This window comes from Mauremys mutica, chromosome 1 (assembly GCF_020497125.1).
Source record: "Mauremys mutica isolate MM-2020 ecotype Southern chromosome 1, ASM2049712v1, whole genome shotgun sequence".
Taxonomy (NCBI): domain Eukaryota; kingdom Metazoa; phylum Chordata; order Testudines; family Geoemydidae; genus Mauremys; species Mauremys mutica.
This window is the reverse complement of record NC_059072.1, coordinates 84,263,361-84,290,092: the sequence shown is the minus strand read 5'-3', so window position 1 is coordinate 84,290,092 and position 26,732 is coordinate 84,263,361. Positions and strand designations below refer to the sequence as shown.

General features: G+C 44.1%; 1 protein-coding gene across 3 annotated transcripts; it reads left to right on the top strand.

Annotated features, from left to right (window-relative positions):
- On the top strand, positions 1–26,732 carry HAL (histidine ammonia-lyase). Of its 3 annotated transcripts, none has more exons than XM_044981365.1 (20): positions 4–303; positions 711–771; positions 944–971; positions 1,518–1,592; positions 1,693–1,765; positions 1,860–1,926; positions 2,122–2,159; positions 2,245–2,370; positions 10,893–11,032; positions 12,683–12,730; positions 14,799–14,946; positions 15,035–15,130; positions 15,246–15,304; positions 15,997–16,077; positions 16,923–16,988; positions 17,074–17,239; positions 22,237–22,371; positions 23,617–23,725; positions 23,828–23,897; positions 25,891–26,732. In XM_044981365.1, exons 1-20 carry the CDS (start codon positions 57–59, stop codon positions 26,038–26,040), a joined length of 1,983 nt encoding a protein of 660 aa, XP_044837300.1. In that variant the 5' UTR covers positions 4–56; the 3' UTR covers positions 26,041–26,732. The 3 variants fall into 3 exon arrangements, with proteins under 3 accessions (XP_044837313.1, XP_044837300.1, XP_044837305.1); XM_044981370.1 differs by having other exon boundaries at positions 44–64; XM_044981378.1 differs by lacking the exons at positions 23,828–23,897; positions 25,891–26,732 and having other exon boundaries at positions 1–303; positions 22,292–22,371; positions 23,617–23,726.

The following is a 26,732-nucleotide window of genomic DNA, read 5'->3' as shown; positions in this document are numbered from 1 at the left end:
CTGATGCACACCACAGCCGCCTTCAGTGGAGGGACAACCGTAGGCAGAGGAGAAGTATGCCAAGGTACACAGTGCATGTCCGAGGGGAATGGCTAGCAGTGCCTTGCCTAACTGGCACTAGCACGGTGAGATGGCTGGGGAAGGAAGCTGTGAGACGTTACATGAAAAACAAGCCTGATAATGGGGGCTTTGCCTCAGTGGAAGAAGTGAAATTCTGTGTTCGGAGGTGCAAAAGCTTTGGCTTGCTGGATCTTGATGATACTTTGGAGGACACACTAGAGGACAATGAATTTGTTGAAGTTGGTAAGCAAACCTGCAATGACAAATTATAGGGTGACTGCACTTGCTTAGGAGACCCAAAGTGTGTATTTTCTGTTTATCTTGAAACGTTAGATTTCTGTGATATAGCAAATCTACAATTTAAGAAAAAATACTAAATTGCAAACTCAGTTTTGAGAAGGCTTTTTAGGTCTTCTGTTGTGTCATACAGTTGGGTGGGATCTGATACAGTTTGGCTGTAGGTTTTGGATTTTTGTGTGTGGTAACTACCTTTTTACTGTATGTTTGTTAAGACATTTAAATACATTTGGCTGCAAATTAGAATTCTTGTCACTGATGTTTTTTCTAGCTAACGAAAAATACTCTGTAGCAACAAACTGTGGGCAATACGTTTTTTTTATTCTGTTTGTTTTTCCCATTCTTCATTGTAGTTATAGAAGGAGATGTAATGTCTTCAGATTTCATTGCATCTAATCTAGAAGGAGTTGATTTGTATCCTTTATTGAGCATTGTTTTGGTTAATTTTTACAATTCTTAGATTTGCAAAAGTTGAAAATGCTTAGCACTTTTTCCCCCTTCAAAGGGCTTCCTTCAAAAACTCTAATTAAATGGCAGCTATTTGTGTGGGTTTTTAATGTCCTTTTTTTCCTTTACATGGCTTCAGATATAGCAGATATCAAGAACCAGAAAAGGTATGGCTCAGTAATGATCTTAATACGATGTGCCCCAGTTCCAATAGTTTTTTATGTTAGAAGGTGAAGTAGGGTGAAATCCTCTTATCACGGTGGGGGAAATGGCAGTATTCAAAGAAAACCTATTTTCTTTATTTGCCCATGACACAGAGTGGGACCCCACAGAACATTTCAAATGGAATTGCTGTTTGTGACATATACTATTTGTTTTCAGTAGGACTCAGTAAGTTCCTGCAAACATTTACTACCAAGTGTAGTGCTTTCTATTACTGTGGGTAACTTCACCAATGCTACCGCAGCAGCACTTTGCTCTGCACTGTTTGCAGGATCATCCATGATGACTGCTTAACTTGTTACCTCTCGTACAATAAGCTGTTCTTTGCTAATGCTTCTCTGAGAGAGTTCTTACTGTATGAATGAGAACGGGGCTGAACGCTGTTGTAACCCAGTTCACTATTAAGCTTTCACTGTATTTACTTAGTTATGATTGCTTAGAAATTGATTACATATACGTGACACTCACTACAATGCAGTTCTTTTGCACAGTATATTTATTTAGATGGGAACAGTTTAACACCAGAGGACCTGGTCAATTTAGGAAAGGGGCTCTACAAGATCAAGGTAAAGATTTTGAAAGACTCTAACTTTCCAAATACTTTTTATTTAGTTAGTTTTTTAAGTAGTAATAGAGGAATGAATATTGACACTATTGTTTTTCTAGCTCACACCTGAAGCTGAAGTGAAAGTCAGACAATCAAGAGAAGTGATTGAAAGAATTGTCAAAGAACAGACTGGTATTTTTTTTTCTTTTCTAACTTCATTTTGTTGTCAGTTTTAGCTGACTTTAGTTAGATTCTCTTCTTTATCTGAAATATCTGTTTCTTTCAGTTGTTTATGGAATCACCACTGGCTTTGGGAAGTTTGCTCGAACGGTTATTCCAACTAGTAGACTCAAGTATGTTGTATCTATTTCCTTCTTTAATTTAGAAAATGGATATAGAAAGTAGATCCATATTATTTCTACAGTGTACATTTTTAGTCCATTTTTCTTCCTAAAAGGAGAGGGATATTTTTGCTCAGTTTTGTGAAAAACTTTTTCTCTGTTTGAACACTGGAAGTTGGTTTTTAAATGACTTTTCTTTCTTTGTAGGGAACTTCAAGTGAATTTAGTTCGATCACATTCCGCAGGTAGTGGGAAATTGATTTCAAATTTGTTTCTCTTCCACAACTGTTAGAATTGGGGTTTGTAACCTTGAGAATGTTGTCATTGCAGGTGTCGGGAAGCCTTTGATCCCAGAGAGATCTCGCATGCTTTTAGCTCTCAGGATCAATGTCTTAGCAAAAGGATACAGTGGAATTTCACTGGAAACTCTCCAGCAAGTTATTGAAGCATTTAATGGTAAAAAAGATATTTAGAAATGAATACAGCTGTTTTATCCTTTGTGTTACAATGGTGCCTAGAGACCACAGCCTAGTTCACAGGCCCATTGTGCTAGGCACTGCACAAGTAGATAGAGTCCCTGTCTCAAAGAGTCTAAGTAGACAAGATGGGACAAAGGTATACAGCATGCAGAAGATTGGGAACTGAGGCACAGAGAGTGTAGTTCACTTGCCAACATTATCCAGGGAGGTTGTGGCAGAACCAGGAATTGAACCCAGATCTCTCAAATCCCAGTCCAGTATCATAACCACAACCGCTACCTTCTTTATTGATTTGTTTTTATTAAGTGTTCATAGTTTTATTAATTTCGAGCCAGAATTTGTGGTGGAAGAACAGTGGTATAGTTTGGGAGGGGAGAAAAAGGCAGCACTTCTGATTACCTTTTGCAGTTGTATTCCTTTTGTCCCTTTGGGTCATTATATTATGGTAACACTTTGGCATGAAAATAAACTCCATTGTGTGCATTTAACACACAGTGAAAGCAGAATTAAGAATGCTTGCTCAGGGCTGATTACCTGAGAAGACACTAGGTTGCCAGTTCAAAAGCAGCTGAAGGCTAATAGTCAGTGCAAGCTGTTACTTTATCAGTTATTTGAAAAGCGGCCTATGTGAAATATTACTCTTTCTAGGCATTTATACCTCATCTATCACCATAGTGACTACCTGTCTGCTAAGGGCTTGATTCTCGAACTGCGAGGCTTTCTGTTAGGGGTTCAGTTCAGCAACAGTTGCTCACTGATCTGGCTAACACTCATGTGAGTATCTTTGGGTTCAGTGGCACTACTTCCTGGAAAAAAAATTATCACATAGGTGTTTGCAGGGCTAGGCCCACTGAGACATGTTTACTCATGTGAGTAGTTCCATTGAAATCAGTTGGAGGGCTCATAGGAATAATTCACTGTGAGTAAGACTTGCAGAAGTGGGCCCTAACTGAGTAGCTGGCCTGAGGCTGGTTGCTAGTAGGCAGTTAATCATGTTAACAAAACCATTGAAACAGTTGATGCCACTTATATCATTGCTGGTAGGCTCAGCAGGGAAGTTCAGGGTGGCCTTGGAAACTAGCTACCTTTCATTCCTAGAAATAGTCCCGCCAATGAGAGAGCCACTGCAAACTTCCTCTCACTGTCTGTCTGCTATTATACTCATTCTGTGAATAAACTTCAGTTTAGATGGTTTTCTTTCAATCCATAATCTTTCCTGAGCACAAGAGTCACTGTTTTTTTTAAAATCTGTTTATATGAATATAAGGTTTTTGCATTGTTCTGGGGACATAAAGCTACGTAATAGAGGCGCTACGGTTATACACATCAGGGTGAACTCAGGAAGGTGAACCCTGTGCTGCCTTCCATGATGTGACATGGGAAATAAAGGAACATGAATTTAGTCACAGAGTTTTCTAAGTCCACAGAGGGAAAGGAAGAGAATCTACACTGCCTGTTGCCCTCCTTGGGTGACCAGACATCCCGATATTATTGGGACCATCCTGATATTAGAGACTTTGTCTTATATACGCAACTATGCCCTCCCCCCAAAAAATGTCCTAATTTTTCACACTTACTATCTGGTCACCTTATGCCCTTCTCTCCATCTTTCCTCAGTCCCACAGACTCCTCATTGCCTCTTCCACACGTTCAGGGATTGATCGGGCTTGAGGGAGATCCCGGAAGCACCAGGAGCTAGGAAATTCTCAAAGGCATTTAATGCTGCTAAAAGTCACTGGGTGGCTTTGACTTTAGAGGAGATGAGGCATTCAGTCAGAGGTGAACAAATAGCTGCTTTTTCAGTTTGGTGGCCAACCCAAAAAGTCTGTCATGGGAGGCTGGGTGGGGATGAGGGGACTAGTTTGTTTCAAAATTCCAGATCGCAGGCCCTGGTTCTCATGGGAGACTTTAATCACCCTGATATCTGCTGGGAGAGCAATACAGCGGTGCACAGACAATCCAGGAAGTTTTTGGCAAGTGTAGGGGACAATTTCCTGGTCCAAGTGCTGGAGGAACCAACTAGGGGCAGAGCTCTTCTTGACCTGCTGCTCACAAACAGAGAAGAGTTAGTAGGGGAAGCAAAAGTGGATGGGAACCTGGGAGGCAGTGACCATGAGATGGTCGAGTTCAGGATCCTGACACAAGGAAGAAAGGAGAACAGCAGAATACAGACCCTGGACTTCAGAAAAGCAGACTTTGACTCCCTCAGGGAGCTCTTGGGCAGGATCCCCTGGGAAAATAACATGAGGGGGAAAGGAGTCCAGGAGAGCTGGCTGTATTTTAAAGAATCCTTATTGAGGTTGCAGGAAAAAACCACCCCGATGTGTCTAGGAAGAATAGTAAATATGGCAGGCGACCAGCTTGGCTTAACAGTGTAATCCTTGCTGATCTTAAACACAAAAAAGAAGCTTACAAGAAGTGGAAGCTTGGACAAATGACCAGGGAGGAGTATAAAAATATTGCTCAGGCATGCAGGAATGAAATCAGGAAGGCCAAATCACACTTGGAGTTGCAGCTAGCAAGAGATGTTAAGAGTAACAAGAAGGGTTTCTTCAGGTATGTTAGCAACAAGAAGAAAGTCAAGGAAAGTGTGGGCCCCTTACTGAATGAGGGAGGCAACCTAGTGACAGAGGATATGGAAAAAGCTAATGTACTAAATGCTTTTTTTGCCTCTGTCTTCACAAACAAGGTCAGCTCCCAGACTGCTGCACTGGGCAGCACAGTATGGGGAGAAGGTGACCAGCCCTCTGTGGAGAAAGAAGTGGTTCGGGACTATTTAGAAAAACTGGACGAGCACAAGTCCATGGGGCCGGATGCGCTGCATCCGAGGGTGCTAAAGGAGTTGGCGGATGTGATTGCAGAGCCATTGGCCATTATCTTTGAAAACTCATGGCGAACGGGGGAGGTCCCGGATGACTGGAAAAAGGCTAATGTAGTGCCCATCTTTAAAAAAGGGAAGAAGGAGGATCCGGGGAACTACAGGCCAGTCAGTCTCCCCCCAGTCCCTGGAAAAATCATGGAGCAGGTCCTCAAGGAATCAATTCTGAAGCACTTAGAGGAGAGGAAAGTGATCAGGAACAGTCAGCATGGATTCACCAAGGGCAAGTCATGCCTGACTAACCTAATTGCCTTCTATGAGGAGATAACTGGCTCTGTGGATGAGGGGAAAGCAGTGGATGTGTTATTCCTTGATTTTAGCAAAGCTTTTGACACGGTCTCCCACAGTATTCTTGCCAGCAAATTAAAGAAGTATGGGCTGGATGAATGGACTAAAGGTGGATAGAAAGCTGGCTAGAATGTTGGGCTCAACAGGTAGTGATCAACGGCTCCATGTCTAGTTGGCAGCCGGTTTCAAGTGGAGTGCCCCAAGGGTCGGTCCTGGGGCCGGTTTTGTTCAATATCTTCATTAATGATCTGGAGGATGGCGTGGACTGCACTCTCAGCAAGTTTGCAGATGACACTAAACTTGGAGGAATGGTAGATACGCTGGAGGGTAGGGATAGGATACAGAGGGATCTAGACAAATTAGAGGACTGGGCCAAAAGAAACCTGATGAGGTTCAACAAGGACAAGTGCAGAGTCCTGCACTTAGGACAGAAGAATCCCATGCACTGTTACAGACTAGGGACCGAATGGCTAGGAAGCAGTTCTGCAGAAAAGGACCTATGGGTTACAGTGGACGAGAAGCTGGATATGAGTCAACAGTGTGCCCTTGTTGCCAAGAAGGCTAATGGCATTTTGGGCTGTATAAGTAGAGGCATTGCCAGCAGATCAAGGGATGTGATCATTCCCCTCTATTCGACATTGGTGAGGCCTCATCTGGAGTACTGTGTCCAGTTTTGGGCCCCACGCTACAAGAAGGATGTGGAAACATTGGAAAGAGTCCAGTGGAGGGCAACAAAAATGATTAGGGGGCTGGAACACATGACTTATGAGGAGAGGCTGAGGGAACTGGGATTGTTTAGTCTGCAGAAGAGAAGGATGAGGGGGGATTTGAAAGGGGGTTCCAAAGAGGATGGATCTAGACTGTTCTCAGTGGTACCTGATGACAGAACAAGGAGTAATGGTCTCAAGTTGCAGTGGGGGAGGTTTAGGTTGGATATTAGGAAAAACTTTTTCACTCAGAGAGTGGTGAAGCACTGGAATGGGTTACCTATGGAGGTGGTGGAATCTCCTTCCTTAGAGATTTTTAAGGTCAGGCTTGACAAAGCCCTGGCTGGGATGATTTAGTTGAGAATTGGTCCTGCTTTGAGCAGGGGGTTGGACTAGATGACCTCCTGAGGTCCCTTCCAACCCTGATATTCTATGATTCTATGAAATACAAACTTTTTTTTATTTTGTCTCACGAAAATGAAAATCCTCCAAAATATCACTTGGGATGAAACATTTCTCATGTCGAATTGAAATGACATTTACATTTTTTTAAATTTTGCTTTGACCAGGGTTTCTCAAACAGGGGTCGCCACTTGTGTAGAGAAGGCCCCTGGCGGGCCGGGCCGGTATGTTTACCTGCCCCGTCCACAGGTCCGGGCAATCGCAGCACCTGCTGGCCGTGGATCGCTGCTCCGGGCCAATGGGACCTGCTAGAAGGGGTGGCCAGTGGCGCGGGCCGAGGGACTTACTGGCTGCCGCTTCCAGCAGCTCCCATTGGCCCGGAGCAGCGATCTGTGGCCAGCGGAAGCCATGATCGGCCGGACCTGTGGACGGGACAGGTAAACACACCGGCCCGGCCCGCCAGGGGTTTTCCCTACACAAGCAGCGACCCCTGTTTGGAAAACCCCTGGCTTTGACATTTCATTTTGAAAATGTCATTTTGATTTGATAGTTTCAAAATGGCTGATTTCAATTTATCCCTCAATAAACTGATTTGACATTTCCAAAATTTTCGTTTTCAGGTTTTTTTCAGCTGAAACTAATTGCCAAATTTGCCCTGAATTTGCACATCATTTCGGTGCCCTGAAAAATGCATTTTTTGGTAAATTTACTCTTTACCAAAACATTTTTTCAACCAACTCTACATCCAATGGCAGCTTGTCACATAAGGGAGCCATGCCACCATGGAGAAGGGGGCCTGCAAAGCAGGAAAAACCAGTAAGGTCTTCAGGGTGGCTTTGGCTTCCTGTTGGATTCTGAGGCTTTGCAGTGGTTACTCTTTCTCCCAAATAGGAGAATAGTTCCAGGTATCCATGGCTTCAAAATGGTGGTTCTTCTAACTTAGTTTTCACCTATTTTTTTCACTAGAGCAGTGGGTCTGATGTCAGTGGAACCTTTTTTTCAGACTGAAAAGTTCAAATCTATTGTAAACATTGGAGAAGAAGCCAGGAGTGTATCGTAAACCATGTACCACCGGTAATATAATACTCCAGTGTTAGTGACCAGTAAGATTTTTACATGACCAATTTTAGACTCCTTAAAGAGGCCGGATGTGGGGGTGGGTTTTTGTTTGTTTGGTTTGGTTTTGGTTTTGGTTTTTCCAGAAACTGTAGTAAAAATCAGATCTCTTCAATTTGTCTTGGACACCCAAAAGTGAGGTACTGAAAATAACTAATCACTTCTGAAAATTGTGGCCAATGTAATTATAGTGGCTGTGGATCTAGTTGTTATTGTATTAACAGGCCTGTGTACCTTTGCATTATAAACCCTTATGCTGAGGAATTATGGAGTCCTACTGTAGACAACAGCTTAGGGCTAAAATTTGACATACAAAGTTCTGTCAAGTTTTTATCAGCCATTTTTTTAAAATATAATTGTTGGATTTCAGGATGATTTTTAATTGAAACTTCTATGCCAGACTGAAGTGTCTTAACTGAGAAATATATGGTAGAACCTCAGAGTTATGAACACCACACACCTCATTTGGAACTAGAAGAACACAGTCAGGCAGCAGCAGAGACAAAAAAGCAGAAGCAGCAAATATAGTACAGTACTGTGTTCATAGACTCATAGAATATTAGGGTTGGAAGAGATCTCAGGAGGTCATCTAGTCCAATCCCCTGCTCAAAGCAGGACCAACCCCAACTAAATCATCACAGCCAGGGCTTTGTGAAGTCTGGCCTTAAAAACCTCTAAGGATGGAAATTCCACCACCTCCCTAGGTAACCCATTCCAGTGTTAAATGTAAACTACTAAAAAAAAAGCAGGGGAAAGCAACATTTTTCTTCTGCATAGTAAAGTTTCAAAACTGTATTAAGTCAATGTTCAGTTGTAAACTTTGGAAAGAACACCCATAATGTTTTGTTCCATTATGAAAATTTCAGAGTTACAAACAACCTCCATTCCCAAGATGTTTGCAACTCTGAGGTTCTACTGTACTTTCTAGAACATGGAGTGCCATTGATTTTCTTTTTTTAAATGAAAATGCCCAATCATTCCTAGCATATATGTATATATGGGCTGAAGGAACCAACATTTCAGCCTTGGTGCATAAGTAGCCACTAAATAAGGATTTCCTGAAGTGTGGGGTGCACCCTCCAGAACTAGTGGGGAGATGGAGGGCACAGATGATCTATACAGGACTTTTTACAAAACGTGAAAGTGTTGACAGTGGGGTGTGTGTGATTGCTTTCATTTTCCTGAATGGGATTCAGTGTTCAAAGGTCTGGGAAATGGTGCTTTAATTAGATCTGAGAAACTTGAGTCTCTAAATATTCAGTAACATCAACAACTGCAGTAGCTTAGGGGCTAAATCCAGGGCTGGCCTTAGGGAAAATAGCTTCCTGGCTGAACTTGTATTTTGACATCTCTGGCTCATTGCCTCCCCAGGCTCCCCACATTGCCCTGGCCCCTGCTGCCTCTCTGGGCTCCCCACAACAGGTCAGCAGCCCAAGGGGAGGAGCAGTGACAGGAGGGCACCAAAGGGCTGTGGTGGCAGAGAGACCCAGAAGGAGGGGAGGGCACCAGAGTAGTACAGAGTCTCATTTTTGTGGGGTTGCAGGGGGACAGTGACATGGGGGCTTCAGAAGGGCAGATCTCTCCCCACACCCCACTACTGAGCATCCCCAATATTCAAGTGCCTCTTCCCACTCCCAAGGAAGGTGGGTTATGGGTGGGGGAGGTTAAAATGCAAATGCTCCAGCGCACTGGATCTAGCTAGGGTGGGTGGTGATGGTGGAAAGTTCACTCCTGAAATATCCCAAATGCCCTGCACTGACACCTCGCTTTGGAATGAGCTAGAAAAAGGGGGAGCCCCTGAGAGCTGGGAGGCTGGGATCTGGAGGCACAGTGAACGGCCCCTGGGGAGCTGGGTGGGCATGGGGGGTGTTGGAAAATGGGGCCACAGAAGGGGCCCCCTGGGAGCTGGGGGGCTGGGACCTGAGGACACAGGGAGGGGCCCCCTCGGAGCTGGGACATGGGGTCAGGACCCCTCAGAATGACTTGTCTCTTTCCCTGCAGTTTCAGCTCCCTTCTCCTTCCAACCCTGAAGAGGCTGGCATCTTCCAGCTCCCGTTTCCATTGGGCAGCATCGCTCTCATTCAGGCTGCCCTTGGAAGGAGTAATGGCTGGGCTGGGACAGTCCCAGAGGGTGCGGGGGGAAGGAGCCTGCCGGCTTGCCGAGTATGGAGGCAGGATTAGGAGCTGGGCTGGGAAACCAGGTGGGGTGGCGAGCAGGGGCCCTCCACTCAGGAGCAGTGAGGCAGGTGCTCCTATCGCACCAGGCTGCACCCTGCAGGCACCAAGGGGGAGCCTGAGCCCCTTGCCTCTTCACCCCAGCGTCCCCCTGACTACGACGCCCTGGGTCATTAGCCACGTCGCCCACCCCTAAGGCCAGCCCTGGCTAAATCTTACTCTACTTGGGGATGAGCAAAGATGCTGTCTGCTGCATCCTCTCATAAGCGTGGTGTCCCTCAAAGGCTGAAACTCAGCCCAGTTTTGCTGAGGCACTGCAATTTCTGCAAATGTATGATGCCAAAGTGATGACCTGTAGTTGGACCTAGATTTCCAGTCAGCTGCTCAAAGGCAGCCAACAGTTCAGTGGGTTCCTTACTTTTAAAGAGTCCTCTTAGGACTGAGCCCTTTAGATTTTCTTGGTCTTGCCTCAGTGCAGGACTTGGTGACTTCTTGAGGTCCCTTCCAGCCCTATATTTCTATGATTCTATTCTATGCTATGATGAGCTGAGTGGGAGCCTTTCTTGTGACCCCACCAATGGTTGTCAGATGTAGTGACACAGCTGAGGTTCTCTCATCCCTACGTTGGAGCTGGAATTTCAACCTTAACTTTGAGTTTCTTGGCCTTTGTGGGACTAAGCTACACTAAAAATTTAATCCCGTATCAGGTTTGTTTTGTTTTGATTTATCAGCTAAAAACGATTGGTACAGGAGCTAATTTAGGAAAAACTAACAAATGCCAGTTTGCAAGGGGGGTGATGCTTCGCCATTTCACTGGTTGCTATTCCAATATGTCACTTCAAGGCAACCAGGGCAGATTCACGTGCCTGTGTCTCTGTTTCAAGGAGAGAATGGATGGCTCTAACCAAAGTCTGATTTCTGCTTTCTTCCTAGCATCCTGCCTGCCCTATATCCCCGAGAAAGGGACTGTTGGAGCCAGTGGAGACTTAGCCCCTCTTTCTCACCTTGCTTTGGGGTTCATAGGAGAAGGAAAGATGTGGTCCCCAAAGAGTGGCTGGGCTGATGCTAAATATGTAAGATCAATGTGTCTGACTACTAGACTTCTTTGTCTGCCTCCAATTGGCTCTGAGTAGACTGTGTATTATGAGAACAAAGGGAAAAATTTTCATCAGAACTATGCGATGGATTCACAACATTTTATATCCTTTGGATTTTGTGTGTCACTTTCTTGTGATTGAAGTATTTGTTTCTGTACTGAAAAATGAGGCATAAGAATAGAACAAAACAAACAAACACCAGGCATCATGATATTGGGGTTTAGATACCACCATGTCTGGCATATCAATAATGCCTAGACAGACCTGGTGACCTTGCAGTAATGCAACATGATGAAAGATCCAACACTGATGAGTGCCCAAATCTGGATGGATGGACAAGATGTCATGTTGTACCAGCTCCAAAGATTTGTTAGCGCACCTTCTGTCCTGCAAACATCAGAACTGGCCCACCAAACCTGAGATAATCCCACAAAACCGAGGATTAATGATGTGGTTTCAAATGCTAAAAGTAAATGGAGACTTTTAGGGTTTTTTCTCTCCTGAGGAGAGAGGAGTTACTAAGATTTCTGTTATGTATTATAATGGCAAGAAGCAGATGTATAAACTTCAGTAAAGCTGAAAACACATGACTTAAACATATAACATTTTCAATAGATTAATTTGGGTTGAAAGGGATCTTTGTGGCATCATTTAGTCTACCCAGTTACACCATGGAAGAATTGATTTATTTTTTTAAATTTATTCCATCCCCATTAGTTCAGTGTTTGATCCAGCCGTGGATCTCTCAAATGATGGAGATTCCATAACACCCCTCGGTAGCTTATTCCATTCTTTATCTGCCTAGGTACTGACATGGCTCCCATCAACATAGTATCTGAGCACCTCCCCAGTATGTAGCCTCTCAGCATCCCTGTGAGATAGGGAAGTGCAATTATCTCCATTTTACAGAAGGGTACTGAGGCACAAAGAGATTAAGGAATTTAATCTCATTTAATGATACACTCATTTAAGTCAAGCAGTCTGTAGCGGAGTTGGAAATTGAACCCATCCTACTGATTCCCAGTTACTTGCCCTAACCAAAAGCCATCCTTCCTCCATTCACTAACTGCATTTGCTGTTGGTGGAAAAGTCTTCTGCAGCTCCTCTGGGGGCTCGAGCATCTCTTCCCTGCTATTGTTCTTCCTGCTTCTCCCCGTCATCACTTCCTCAGCAGGTCTCTCTTTTCGATTTACAATCTGTCCAGCTGAGGAGGACTGAGTAGGATTCTTGTCAGAATCAAAGCAATACTTCCTCATTTGCCATAAGAGTCTTTGCTTCATGGTGTGGAATAATGCCACCACTCCTTAATGGGCTGCGACTGCACCACCTCTCGAGCACTCCTAGTCCCAGGCTGTGCTGGCCCTGGGGAATGACAGCATTGGACCTGAAGGCCAGGTGTGTCATGTGATAGGACAGAGCATGCATTAGTTCAGGCAGCCAGGTCAAAACAGGGTTCTAAATGTTAGTGCATAAAAAGCTTTCCCCCCCTCCCTTTACTGTGGAATATTCCAAAATGTTCATTAGCATAAGATAAAAAAGAGGGTTGTATGCAATCAACAAAGTCGTCCAATCAGTGTATTGAAAGGCATTTTTCACTAACGCCCTGTTCAATAAACTGCTTTACAGGTGCTGCAAGCCCATGGCCTGAAACCGATAACCTTGAAACCAAAGGAGGTAATGAAAACCAAGGCTAGCCAATTGGTAGTTACTTTATGCATACGTTGCCCATATTTTAAAAGTGAGATGAATTAATTATTATTTTAAATCCAGTTCCAGAAGGTTATTAGACATCTGTTACAGGGAACCCATTAGAGACTCTACAGTAAAGGGTACGTCAGCATTTCCATTTCACCTCCCACTTACATGTGATTTAGTTCAACTGCAATCATTTATAGAAGCTCTGTGTACAAAGCTTCAGTCCAGGGTAAAACTTAGGTCCTGTCTATAAAAGTTCCACTGGGAACTGCCATTCATCCACACACACACTTTTTACCGTCAGTGATTTCCTGGACATCCATCAATGGAAATTACCCCAATTCTATCTAAAGTAAGTCTGCATCAGTGGAAATTAAATTGGTGTAGTGCCAGTGTAGACGCATCCCACTTCCATGGCAACTAAACCAGTGCAAATCATCTTCTTCTTGCTGTTGCACACTGCACTAATTACTGCAGAACTGACCTGTCAGCTCTCTGTTCTACATTTCAGTGCTCGGGGCTCATCTCAGCTGGCAGTCACCAGAAGTATTGTGTTCAGACAAGCCCTTATTTTATGAGATGGGTTTTGTTTAAGTAAAACCTTTAGTAATTCAGATGGTTTTTATCCTGCATTGTGGGGACCAGAAGGTTTTTTGCGTTGGTAGTTTAGAGAAAGAAACACATTTTATAACTTAAACACATTTTGTGATATTTAATAAGCAGTAACTAGCATTAGCGTGGTATAAATGTTTATTTATGTAAGCATATTCATCTATTTATTAAACAAAAACCCAGGCTGATGAAATCTTACCCACATAAACTGACATGTAGGTTCTTAGTATGTAAGATATTCCAGTGCTCTTGATGGTGGACCACAGTAATTGTCATAACTACAGTACATGCGGCAAGATACCTGATCCAAAGTCTGCTGAAGCCAATGGGAAGACTTCCCTGGCTTCAGTGAGCTTTAGAATAGGCCCAAGGTGAGTTAAAACAGAATCTCCACCTTAAGTCTAACAGCAAGTCTCCCGCTGACATAGCATCGGTGCGGACAGCGGGAAACTTGTGCTGCTGGGGCGGGGGCGGGGGGGAGAGTTTGATGGGTCTTTTTCACACTTCTGAGCAACATACGTTAGATCAGCTTAAGTGGCAGTATAAACCTGCCCTAAGTTTCCTTGCTTTGGTGGGGGGTTTTTCATACCTCATCTTCTTCATGTCTAGAGCTGAATTTAGTAATTTTGTCAAAAATCAGTAGAAGGGTTACTCTTGCAAAGAAAATGAAAAAGAAAGCTATCCTGTACCCTTAAACAAAGTTTGAAGTCACATGAAATAAACCTCATGTAACATGGTAGAATTTCTAAGGTACATATAGAGACTAACAGTTAAAAGTAAACGTTTGCTTTAGAGCAATGATGTCACATAACCATTCTATTTTATTGTAGGAAAAGTACCTCCACTTTTACTGCAATAATGTAAATGTTTAGTATTCGCCACTGCATAATATAGTTGTCCTGGGACCCATAGAGAGGACAAATGGAAGTGTTTGTTGTGCCCTTTGAGATCTTGAAGTGGATTGTTGCCTGTGATTTCTCCTGTAGTCCTAGTACACACACTACTCCCATTGACTTTAGACAGTCATCTGCATGTTGGGATGACAGGAAGAGTCCTTAGGGCCTTAGCTGTATATCTGGCTTGCTAGGTTTCATCAAACCTATACCAGAAACCCCCTGAGCTGATCAGCAGTCATAGCAGATGGCTATAACTGGCTTGCTAGTGAAACTAACTATTGGAAAACAACTCCCAGTTGGGAGACATGGGGATGTAACAACTTCAAAGTAACTGGTGGCTTGTCTGTATCAAAAAATAACCAAATAGCTGAGACCATAGCATCTATAGCCCTTTTTATGATTCATTTAATGACGATCCAGGAATCTTAGAAAAGGCCTTTCTTTAACTGACACGTGTAATTATGAAAATTACAATGGCTGTGGCATATGTAAGGCTGCAACAGATTCACTTAAAATAAACACCTGCTATCTCTCTGAAGGGCCTGGCTCTTATCAATGGAACCCAAATGATCTCCTCTCTGGGATGTGAAGCAGTGGAACGAGCCAGCGCTATTGCTAGGCAAGCGGACATTGTTGCTGCACTAACACTTGAAGTCCTGAAGGGTACAACTAGAGCCTTTGACACTGGTTGGTACTGAATTTTCAGTGTTCACTTTCTCTAAGCTTTTGGAGAGGGAAAAGCAAAAGTGTAATGCTCTTTCATTTGTTTTAACAGATATCCATGCAGTGCGTGCCCATCCGGGGCAGATTGAAGTGGCATTCCGATTTAGGTCACTTTTAGACTCTGACCATCATCCATCAGAAATAGCAGGTGAAACATCTTTGCTTCCTGCTATGCAAGTCACCTATTTGATTTCCAGGACAGACAGGGAATTAAAACAGTGACATGTGGCCTTTTCTATAAGAACCTTCCTTTTGTTTTGCAGAGAGTCACAGATTTTGTGACAGAGTTCAGGATGCATATACACTGCGCTGTTGCCCTCAGGTAAAATGAGTTTCCCACTCCCTCAGACAGGGATAGGCTAGTGGCAGTGGAATCCCAGTCCCAGTGTAATGTCAGTCAAATGTTGGTTGTCTCCTTTTAAAATAATGCAATTACATTATTTCCCATTCAGCTCAAAATAGGGCTTAAGTGAGACATAAGTAGTTCCTGGATCTTGAACACAGGAGTGATTTTTAACTTTCGATGAACTCAATCCATATTAACACAAGCAAAACTATTGAAATTGGTGGGAGCTTTACCTGTGTAAAATCTAAAGAACTGGGGTTTCCTAAGTTTAGTTATAATTCCTTAATAATACCTAATGTACATTGACCAATTAACTAAGCTTTGAGTACTTTCTTGACCAGATAGAGGTTGTATATGTGGCTGAGGAACGAAGGGACGCCAACCCAAACACACAAACAATTATTCATTTATGTTGTCATTATCATATTATAATGTCATAATAATAGTAAGTCAAATCTTTAATGAATACAGTATATCTAGCATTCCACAATAGCAATTTCTCTGGTTATCACATCAAATCAAAGTCTGTATCCCTGTGTGAGTGCCAACTCTGGGAGTGGGGTCAAGGCAGAAGTGTGCTCTCCGAAAGTAGAATTGGATGGATCTGTGTCTTGAGGATGAACTATAAATAGACATGACCTGTGGCTAATTGCTATTGTTTCTTTTAGGTCCACGGTGTGGCGAATGACACAATAGCTTTTGTAAAGGACATAATCACGACCGAAATTAACAGTGCAACGGACAATCCTGTATCTTTTTGATGATTTAGTTTCTTAGTAAAATTCTGTTAGGTTACTTTTTCCCTTCTAAATAATTATTAGCTAATGAAGCAGAAATTATGGCCCTGATCCATCAAATCACTTCCATATGTGCTTAGTCAGTGGACTCTCTTGCTTAAAGTTAAGCACACATTTAAGTGCTTTGCTGGATCAAGGCCTACATGGTTATAAGGGTAGCTGGGAACTTTGGCAGCCAATTGGACTTGAAGGTCAACAGTGACTTGTCAGTTGACACAAGGTTGGCAAAACTTGCATTCTAGAATGCACTTTGAGTTCTACAAAGGGTAACTATAAGAGCTATGCACCACTTTTAAGAGCTGTGTGAGCTCATTTTGGGAAGCTCTGTGCATACGCCTTGCATTGGTGCTCTGAACAAGGGTGAATTCCACTCCTTAAGAATAAAGGTATGTACAAAAGATGCTCCTTTGTGTTAGCTGATAGCAGTGATGAGTGCCCATCTTGCTCACTATATATAAAATTTCACCTCCATTGGCGAGAGCACCACTGGCAATTGAAAATTACACTAGAAACTGTGCTCAAGTGTGGCTTTGCATTCCTTATAGCCTTCACCTGCTGACCATCCAGCCTATTTAATAAAATACACTATTCATCTGTATCTGTATGGTGGGAGAACTGGGCATTGTTTTTACATTTTTCTGACAACTGAACATGCAGAAGTGCAAGCTATGCTATATATGCATATGCATTTGCACATCAATTCTTCCTCCTTTCAGATAGGATATTCTGGTTATCCAGAGATGTGTGGTACGTCAGCAGTTCTTCATTCATGTTCACACCTTAACTTGTCTTTAAAGATGGTTTTTGCTGAAAGGGGAGAGACCATTTCTGGAGGAAATTTTCATGGTGAATACCCTGCAAAGGTAATTAAGCATTTGGAGAAATATTAGTTTATTTTCTGAAAATTTTAAAAAAATCAGTTGATTCCATCAAGAGCTTCTCTTGCAGGCTCTGGACTACCTAGCAATTGGTGTCCATGAACTTGCTGCAATTAGTGAAAGAAGGATTGAAAGACTATGCAACCCATCTCTCAGTGAGCTGCCTGCATTTCTAGTCACCGAAGGGGGTCTGAATTCTGGTTTCATGATTGCTCACTGCACAGCAGCGGCACTGGGTGAGTACACAAAGACCTAAGCAAGACTGGCAATGTTACCACTGTTGTAGTTTGATAGTACTGATAAAGGAACCCCCAGAAAAAGCAGCTCTCAGCTCCAGTGGTAAATTCTTCTTTTCTCCCCATGTCCAGCTGAGCTATCTGATATGGTTTGCAGCCCTGTCTCCCCTTCAGAGACCCTGAACCTGCCAAGATTTATGTATGTGTTTAGCTCTAAGCCTGTGAGCAGTCCAGCTAGGGTTGCCAACAGTCCCTTATTATAAGGGTCATCCCTTATTTTTTCATCTCTGTACAACAAGATCAGGCGTTGCTGAGTGCTGCAAAAAGCAGCAAGAAATGCCCCATGTGAATTTAGATGAGTAATGTTCATTTATTAATGATAATAATGATGATAACATTGGGGACTGGAGTGAGTCGGGGGTGCTAAGAAAACAATCCCTTATTTTTGAAATACAAAAATGTTGGCAACAGTAGGATTATCCAGTAGCTGGATATGAGTCAACAGTGTGCGCTGTTGCCAAGAAGGCTAACAGCATTTTGGGCTGTATAAGTAGGGGCATTGCCAGCAGATCGGGGGATGTAATCATTCCCTTCTATTCGACATTGGTGAGGCCTCATCTGGAGTACTGTGTCCAGTTTTGGGCCCCACGCTACAAGAAGGATGTGGAAAAATTGGAAAGAGTCCAGCGGAGGGCAACAAAAATGATTAGGGGGCTGGAGCACATGACTTATGAGGAGAGGCTGAGGGAACTGGGATTGTTTAGTCTGCAGAACAGAAGAATGAGGGGGGATTTGATAGCTGCTTTCAACTACCTGAAAGGGGGTTCCAAAGAGGATGGATCTAGACTGTTCTCAGTGGTACCCGATGACAGAACAAGGAGTAATGGTCTCAAGTTGCAGTGGGGGAGGTTTAGGTTGGATATTAGGAAAAACTTTTTCACTCAGAGAGTGGTGAAGTACTGGAATGGGTTACCTAGGGAGGTGGTGGAATCTCCTTCCTTAGAGGTTTTTAAGGTCAGGCTTGACAAAGCCCTGGCTGGGATGATTTAGTTGGGGATTGGTCCTGCTTTGAGCAGGGGGTTGGACTAGATGACCTTCTGAGGTCCCTTCCAACCCTGATATTCTATTATTCTGATTCTATAATTACTCAAGTGCTTAAATCTTTGTAGTACTGGAGTCTGAGTTTCGGAATGGTTAAGCGCCACAGTCCCACTTGAAATCAGTAGGAGCTAGAAGTACCCAGCACCTCAGGAAAATCAGGCCCTAAAAGCACAACAAAGCTAGAAAGCAAATTATCTATGTACAAACAATTTTATTTTTGATTCTACACAAAACATATTATTTCTATCTGTAGCCCTCCCCTTCTGGGACACCCCAATCTCCAAGGGTGGTGTGGAGCCCCTTAATCTTTCCTTCTCAGGGACACAGCAATAGGCCCTGGGTGCTTAGTGCACGGTGTCTCCAGCTAGTGGTTGGGTGCATAAACCAGTAACAAGCCCAATGAGCCCCAGGCTATTACAATTCACAGGTACAGTAAGTCAAACCCAACACAGTCATTTTATTCACAGAAGGGATGGAGGTAAATTAAAAGAGGGGAAGAGAACAGGCAAAGGAATCAAGGACATTAAATAAATGAGGCCTTAACCAACCCCACAACAATGATTCTGGTGCTGGAGAGGCCTATGGGCTCAGCTGGCTTTCATTTCTCAGGAGTGCAGCAGAATCTCAGGACTCATCTTTGTTGTGGAGCTGGGGGCTCCGGAGCAGGCACGGTCCTTCTCATGGGGAGAATAAAAATGGCTTCCTATCTCCCCTTTTACTGCACAGAGCAAATCTGAGGCCGTTTCTCTTCCAGCCTGACTCCCTGCAGCCAGCTCTCCCCCTGGTCACAGGTCCCTGCCAAGCTCTGCTCACATGACCCAGCCCATGTGCAAGCTTTCCCAGGGTCTGCTCTTGGTAACTCAGGCATGTCAGTCAGACTTTGGCCCATCCTCCACAGGCTGTCTCTCCCCTTCTCCCACCCAGGACAGGCAGTCTCCATTGTAGTTCCAGTCTCTGAGTCTGTGCTGTGGTATGTGGGAGCTGCTGGGAGCTGTTTCTCTGAAGTCCCCAGCCTAGCAAGGGGGCTACACTCTTCCCTATCTACAGACTTTGATGGCCTCATCAAGTTTAAAACAAACCATATGCAAACATATAAAATACAGAAAATACTCTTCTGGGCTATGTAATCTCAGACCTATATAACCCCTGATTCATACAGAGGTGCATACATGAGAGTGTGCTTCTGGGACATACCAAATGTTACACGCTGTATGCCCTGTCTCAGAGGTCATAACAACAAAGCCTTCTTGGGGTGCTATCCATTTATGTACCACATCCGTAGGAACTCTCAGTGAATCACAGGATAACTTTATGGTGGTCTTAACCTATCTAGGCTCAGGTAGGGTGTGACCATCATGTCATGTTCTCCACCTTCAGAGCCAGAGTCATTGATTTCTTCTTGACCATGAATGGCCTGGACATTCTTTTCTCCACTGTAGGGTGACCTGATGGGTAGATAAGGCATGACATCATGAACTGGTGAAGCATACCATGGTTCTGGGATATTAACCTGATTGTTTGCACTCCAGTGTGAACCAATCCGTTCAGAGAGCTTGGGCTCAGGCACTTGAAAAGTAAATTGCTGGTGTTGATACCCAATGTTGTCCTCTCCCTCAAAGTCAGAAAGAGCTACCATGTAAGGTAATTGTGGTCTTCTGACCTCTCAGGAGTAGCTGAAGGCTTGTAAAGGAGTGATACTATGAGGCCATTGCTGACCGCTTGTCTGTCAAATAGTGTATGCTGAGGTGAGGTGGTTCTGACAGGCCTCACCACTTGTCCTGTTGGAAGGATGTGATTCCTGTGCAGTGCTGTGGAGGGGCCCACTCCTTTCACTAGCTTGAGTCAATAGACTGGCGGGCCTGGCGCTCTGTGTGGGGCTCAGCCTTCCACCCATCTTCAATATTGTGTGTCCCAAGAATGCCCAGAGTCCTGATAAGAACTCTGACTTCTGTGTACAGTTCCTGGTCTCTGACCATTTGGTCATAGCATGCTTTGTTACTCTGATTGTTCTGTGTAGCAGTAGTGGGCTGGTGCTGGGCAGTTTAGAACTGTTTTCTCAGATGGGTAGTATATTGAAGGTACGTTTCAGGTAGGATTCTATCTGCAGAAATGCTGAAACAAAGATCCACAGGCAGGCCAACTTCTCGACCAGACATGAGAAAGTAAAATGAATATCCAGTGTTACAACTGGAGGCGTGTATCAGACGAGAGACTTCTGATTCCAGCTCTGTTTCTGGTGAGACTCTAGCATGCCTAACAGCGCGGGAGAGGAGGCCTTAACAGACTCATCTGGCTTTCAGTCTTCATTGGTGCAGTCTCATCTTGGACCTCGGGCTTTCTGATTTGGAGGTAGGGAAACTGGGGGTCAGTCCAGGACCTTCTGACTGGGAGAGGCAAAATGATTGTCGCCCCTTCTACTGCACAGAGTAACTCTGAGACTGCTTCTCTTCCAAGTCCTCCATCCTGATTCCCAGGCTCAGCTCACATGCCCCAGCCATGTGAAGGTGCTCTGGAGTCTGCCATTGGTGTCCCATCCCAGGCATGCCAATCATTGTATGGCCAATTCTCTATGAGCTGTGTGCATCCCTCCAGCACAGGCAAGGGAGACAGCTGCTTTTTCAGTCTGATTCTGGGTTGTTTTATATGGGAGCTGCTTCTCTGTGGCAAGGGGGCTACAAGTGAATTTTATTTAGTCAGATTCACAGTGAAAGATCTAGGTCTGATGAAACTAGAATACTGTGAATAAGTGCTTTGTTAACCCCCTGCTAAAGTGAGACTGCATTTTACAGACAGCCTTCCAAACAACTTCCTGGAATCCTTACTCTGGCAAAACTCCCATTACTTTCAAGGGGAGTTTTGCAAGTTCTGCAGATGTTGACTGCTGCCTCAGTTCGTGGTCTCTCGGCCTCTCCTCTTAATGCTACGTTTTGGACAGTATTTATCATTAAAAGAAAATTGGGCAAGCCAATCTCTTTTGAGATGTAAAGTACCAATGGCCTAAAATAAAGCAATGGCAAGACTATTTCCCAGCCTTGTACTTTCACTATGAAGCTCACTTTCTGGCTCTTCAGGGCCTTTTTCTTTCTCTGCTTTTATTGCTGTTGGAAGCTCTGTTAGAGCTAGAAGCACCCAAACCATACACAGCAGAAAAGCATTTAAGGTCAGGGGAAGGAGTTGTCCTTGAGTTAGTCAGAAAGTTGCACAAGAAGATAAAAAGGACCAAGTGCCACTGTAGAATATAGGACTGGAAAGGTCAAAACTGGGAAATGGCATTCTTTTGAGTATTAAAACATAGATAGATAGAGTCCACATTTGAACCAGATATTTCAATCTGGCCCTGCTGGGCTGGATGCTGGGGGAAGGGGAAAGCAATTTTTATGTTCCTCAGATCCTGGGGCCAGCTGGGGGCTGGTCTGACATAAGTTAAGGCATCCTAGGGGGCTGCTTTAAGACGCCATTCAAACAGCTCTGGATTTCAGGGGTGTTGGAATTGCCCAGCCATATCTTCTTTCTCTTGGGAATGTTCTACACTGAGGATGCCAAGAGCGGAGGAGGAATAGTGGGGAGGTTTTGCAGCTAGTTTGCACCACCAGAGCTGGGCTGAAGAGCTGACCCGTGGTCTATTTTAAACAAGATCTTTTCTCTGGATGTAATATTTACCTTTATATATTTGGGTTAATATCAGCATCAGATGATCAATGTACAATATTACTGTCTTCAGGGGCAAAATGGCTTGAATGTTAGATATTGCAGATGGCTCAGTCAAGCCACACTATGGGCATGCACTTACCATGGATGGATCTGGATCCTTCACTGCAGTGTTTTAGACTCAGCCATTGTTTCTAGCTCCTGTTTGTCCATACAGTACACCATTTATTCACACTGGACTTTTGCAGTTTCTGAGAATAAAGCCTTGTGCCACCCCTCTTCTGTGGATTCTCTCTCAACCAGTGCTGCTACAGAGGACCATGTGTCCATGGGCGGATGGGCTGCACGAAAAGCATTGAAAGTTATTGAACATGTTGAACAAGGTAAAATTAAGACACTGATTTTTAGACAGATCTACTGTATTGTAACTAGGTTAAAACTAAATGCCTTTCTTCTACATGGCATCATTTTTTTTTAAATGGACCCTTCAGTCATTTTAAAGAAGTCTTTTAAGATATTGTTTTAAGTTATTACTTTAATTTCTTTCTAGCAGAAATATTATTGAGAATGTATATTAGTGTGTTCCATTGAAACAAAAAGGCTTATCAAAGAGACACTAAGCCAAAATTCTTCCATTCATCTTTGTCTCGAATGATTAAAGTTGTAACTTTTTTAAAATACAAATTTCAGCTGTTGCTGGAAGAACACAACAATACATACCACGAAAACCAATATGTACAATTTGCTCTAGGGTGACCAGACAGCAAGTGTGAAAAATAGGGACGGGGGTGGGGGGTAATAGGAGCCTATATAAGAAAAAGACCCAAAAATTGGGACTGTCCCTATAAAATCAGGACATCTGGTCACCCTAATTTGCTCGTACATGGGTTTATACAGTGGAGTTCTTTGAAGTTGTAGAGATCTCTAAAAATACTAAGTATTATCATTTTGTACATTCAGCAAAGTGAACGTGTAACTAGAGAAAACAATGTGTCTTAGGTAACATTTTCCTTAGGAGAATTTGGCCATTGTGTAAGTGAGGGACAAATGCCACTGTTTAGACAGGCAGATACTGTGCAAGCTTTTCCAATACTTATGTATCAAGATCTTTTAGTTCGACCAGAGTTCTCATACTAATGAGAAGTGGGCCTGAACCGAACTCCATCTCTGGACACCCCAGCACACCTGGGAGTTTCAAAACTGGATCTGAATTCTACAGCTCAGGCCTATCGCTACATCTAATTTAGTTCTGGGGAAGGGCTTTCATTTAGGATGTCTCTGTTTTGGGGTGTACTTGGAGTACACCATGAGTGCTGAGCAGCCAGCATGCCAGTTGAAGACAATGGGCGCTCTGAGCACTTAGAACCTTGAAAAGTCAGGCTCAGCACGTCTGGACATCCAAAATCAGAGACTGTTTTTAAGTATCTGCCAGAACCTCCATCTGTTTCCTCATCTGTTAAATGGGTCTTCTGTTTATCTGCCTCAATTAAACTTTGCATAGCTCTTTGAAGTTGTGAGGTACTAAGTAACAGTAACAAGCTCCTTTTAGAGGTTCTCCATATGTAAACGTTCAATGTGTTGTACATCTTAAAACCCACTATCCTGCCTTACACTGTTTGGTTTCCTAGTGTTGGCCATTGAACTTCTTGCAGCCTGCCAGGGCATTGAGTTCCTACGCCCCCTGAGAACAACCACCCCATTGGAGAAAGTCTATGACCTTGTGCGCTCTGTTGTAAGGTAAAATCAAATAACGTTTTCCCAAAGGTTACAGCTTTGAAGACCTGCTAACTACGGTGTTGGTTAATGTTTGGCTAATGTTCTCAATTTGTCACCTTTCAGGCCTTGGCTAAAGGATCGCTTCATGGCCCCAGACATTGAGGCGGCTCACAGGCTGCTTGTGGAGCAGAAGGCAGGTGTTGATACTGGCATTTGTGCAATAGCTCATTCCTTATGAAGAGATCTGTAGTTCTTTTTTTAAAATGGTCCTTGATGTGTCAGGGGTAAAACAGCTCATCTCCTCACATGCCTAATTTAATTACCATCTCTGAAGGAATATGTGTGGAGATTTTAGTTTGTCATAGTCTTTTAAAGGGATGCTTTTAGTTTAAAAATAATATATTTTAAAATGAGTCCCTCCATTGTGTTATTGATAAATGACTTAGGTTATTGAAACTGACAGGTCTTTACAAATATCGGCCCAGTCCTGCAATAAGCCCCATGAAGGCAGTCTCCTGCATCCACATGGAGCCTCATTAAAGTCAGTGGGACTGTGGACACTTGCTGAGTACTATCCATGGGGAGCTCATTGCAGGACAGGGGCCAGGGAGTAGGAGGATAGTCCATATCCCAAAGAGCTTGTTACCCAATTCAAGACCAGATACAAGAGAGGGCCTGGCAAACTATAGGAGCGCAAAGATGAGAGAACAGCAGAGAGGATGTGCATTAACACAGCCCTACTTTGTGCTCGGCTAGAGGGTTCGGAACCCACTTTGTTTTTTTACAGTTGTAAAGTCTAACTAACAGAAGAATGAGAGAGAGAGAGAGAGATGAGGTCTCTACTGATCTATCAAACTATTTGCAGCCATATGGACCCTAGTAGCCCACCTGTCTTACAGCCCGGCTAGGGGGAATGATAAAGGAGAAAAAGGGAAACTTTCCAACCTTTAGGTTCCTTAGTAAGTCCGAGACCCAAAGTCTGGTCAGATCTGCCATTCCTTGCCAGTGCTCCCCATCACTGACCTTTCTTGGCCGTGCCAGTCTTCCATTCATGCTACCCTGGCTCCTGCATGACAAGATGCTTTCTATAAGACACAAGGGACACATCCCTACCAGCTCCTATCCCTCCCTATGACATCATCTGGGTAGTAGGAGATGCAGTGTTTCCTCCCACCTGAGAAAACTCACCTTGCACCAGTCAGGACAGAAGCTATATACCATTCCCTTGCGACTGCACCCAGATCCCCCTTTACTCAGCAAAACTGTAATGTCCCTACAGATTCCTGCACTCAGTAGCAGTCTCGCTCTTCAGCCACCATCTCTGACCCTATGTCTATTTTAGATGGCCACATGCAATTTATTTCTGTATATCTATTACAGTCAGTTATGCCCTGCTAGTGTCTGCACAGGGTGCTCTAATCTTGTACATTGACGTGTGTCTCAGTCAGGGCCGGTGCAACCATTTAGGCGACCTAGGCGGTCGCCTAGGGTGCTGGGATTGAGGGGCGCCATTTTCTTCAGCAGCGACCGCAGCGGCTGGATCTTCGGCCTCCCTGGTTGCCGCCGGCATTTAGGCGGAGGGAGCTGGGGCAGGGGAGCATGGGGAGGGCTGCCTGCAGCAAGTAGGGGGGGCGGCACGCAGAGGAACTCCCCACCCCAGCTCACCCCCTGCCCGCCTCCTCCCCGAGCACGCCGTGGCTGCTTCACTTCTCCCGCCTCCCAGGCTTGTGGCGCCTAAGCTGATTGGTGCCGCAAGCCTGGAAGGCGGGAGAAGTGAAGCAGCCAGGGCATGCTCGGGGAGGAGGCAGGGCAGGGGTAAGCTGTTTCACTTCTCCCACCTCCCAGGCTTGCGGTGCCAATCAGCTTAGGTGCCACAAGCCTGGGAGGCGGGAGAAGCGAAGCAGCAATGGCGTGCTCGGGGTGCTCGTGCTCGTGCGCGGAGCAGGGATGAGCTGGGGTGGGAGGGGTGCCTCAGGGCAGAGGTTGGGGAGCTGCCACAAGGGGGTGCCTCAGGGTGGAGGGGGGAGCTGCTGCGGGGGTGGGAAGGGGCACCTCAGGGTGGGGGGTGCAAGGTGGAAGTTTCACCTAGGGCGCAAAACATCCTTGCACCGGCCCTGGTCTCAATTTGAACATAAAATCTTTCAGCCTTCACGTCTGACTCTGCTGTTGCTCTTTCTGTCTTGTAGGTTTGGGAAGTAGCTGAACCTTACATTGAAAAATATAGACGGGAGCATATTCCTGAATCAAGACCTGTTTCACCCACAGCCTTTTCTCTGGATTCATTGAGAATGAATAAATGTGTTGGGACTGATCACAGTGATCAGGATGAACTTTAATGGGCTATGAAGTCTGGTACCTAGAAAATCCTTTCCAGTGCTTTCTTTGATGGAGATTGTTTTATTATGATACGACATGGTTTCTTCCTGGGATATAAAGGAAGCATGTATAGGTAGTTGTCTCACCTGTAAAAAGATGGTGTCAGATGGTAGAGTGGATTAGATTGAATTTACTGATGGTCTAATTTAAACAATGGTCTAGATACACCATTGGTACAACTCCATTGACTTCAGTGGACTTGCGCCTGCTAATGCTGGCCCTGAATTTGGCCAAATGAGATCAAACATGAAGTCATCAGTTTAATCAGAAATGCATCAAATCGTACAGTCCTTAATTAGGCAAAACTTCCACTGAAGCCAATGGGAGTTTAGCCTAAGAACTGCTTGATTTGGCCTAATATCCTTATTTACAAAAAAAAATCTGTGGACTGGACACGTTACCTAGTATGGAGCTGGCTAACTGCAATGGCAGAATGTTCCTGGGGTTACCTTCTCCTTACTGCTTTACAAAGCAAACAAACTACGATATTCCTATAAAAAGTAAATTCTTCATGTGAATAATCCTGACTATTTATGACTATGTAATCCACCCACTCTGCAGCTGGTCAGATAATTTTGCATTAATGTCAGTTGGAGGGGGCTGTGTTGCTAAATTCCACCTCTTTGAAAAATAAAGAGGGTACTTAAAGCTA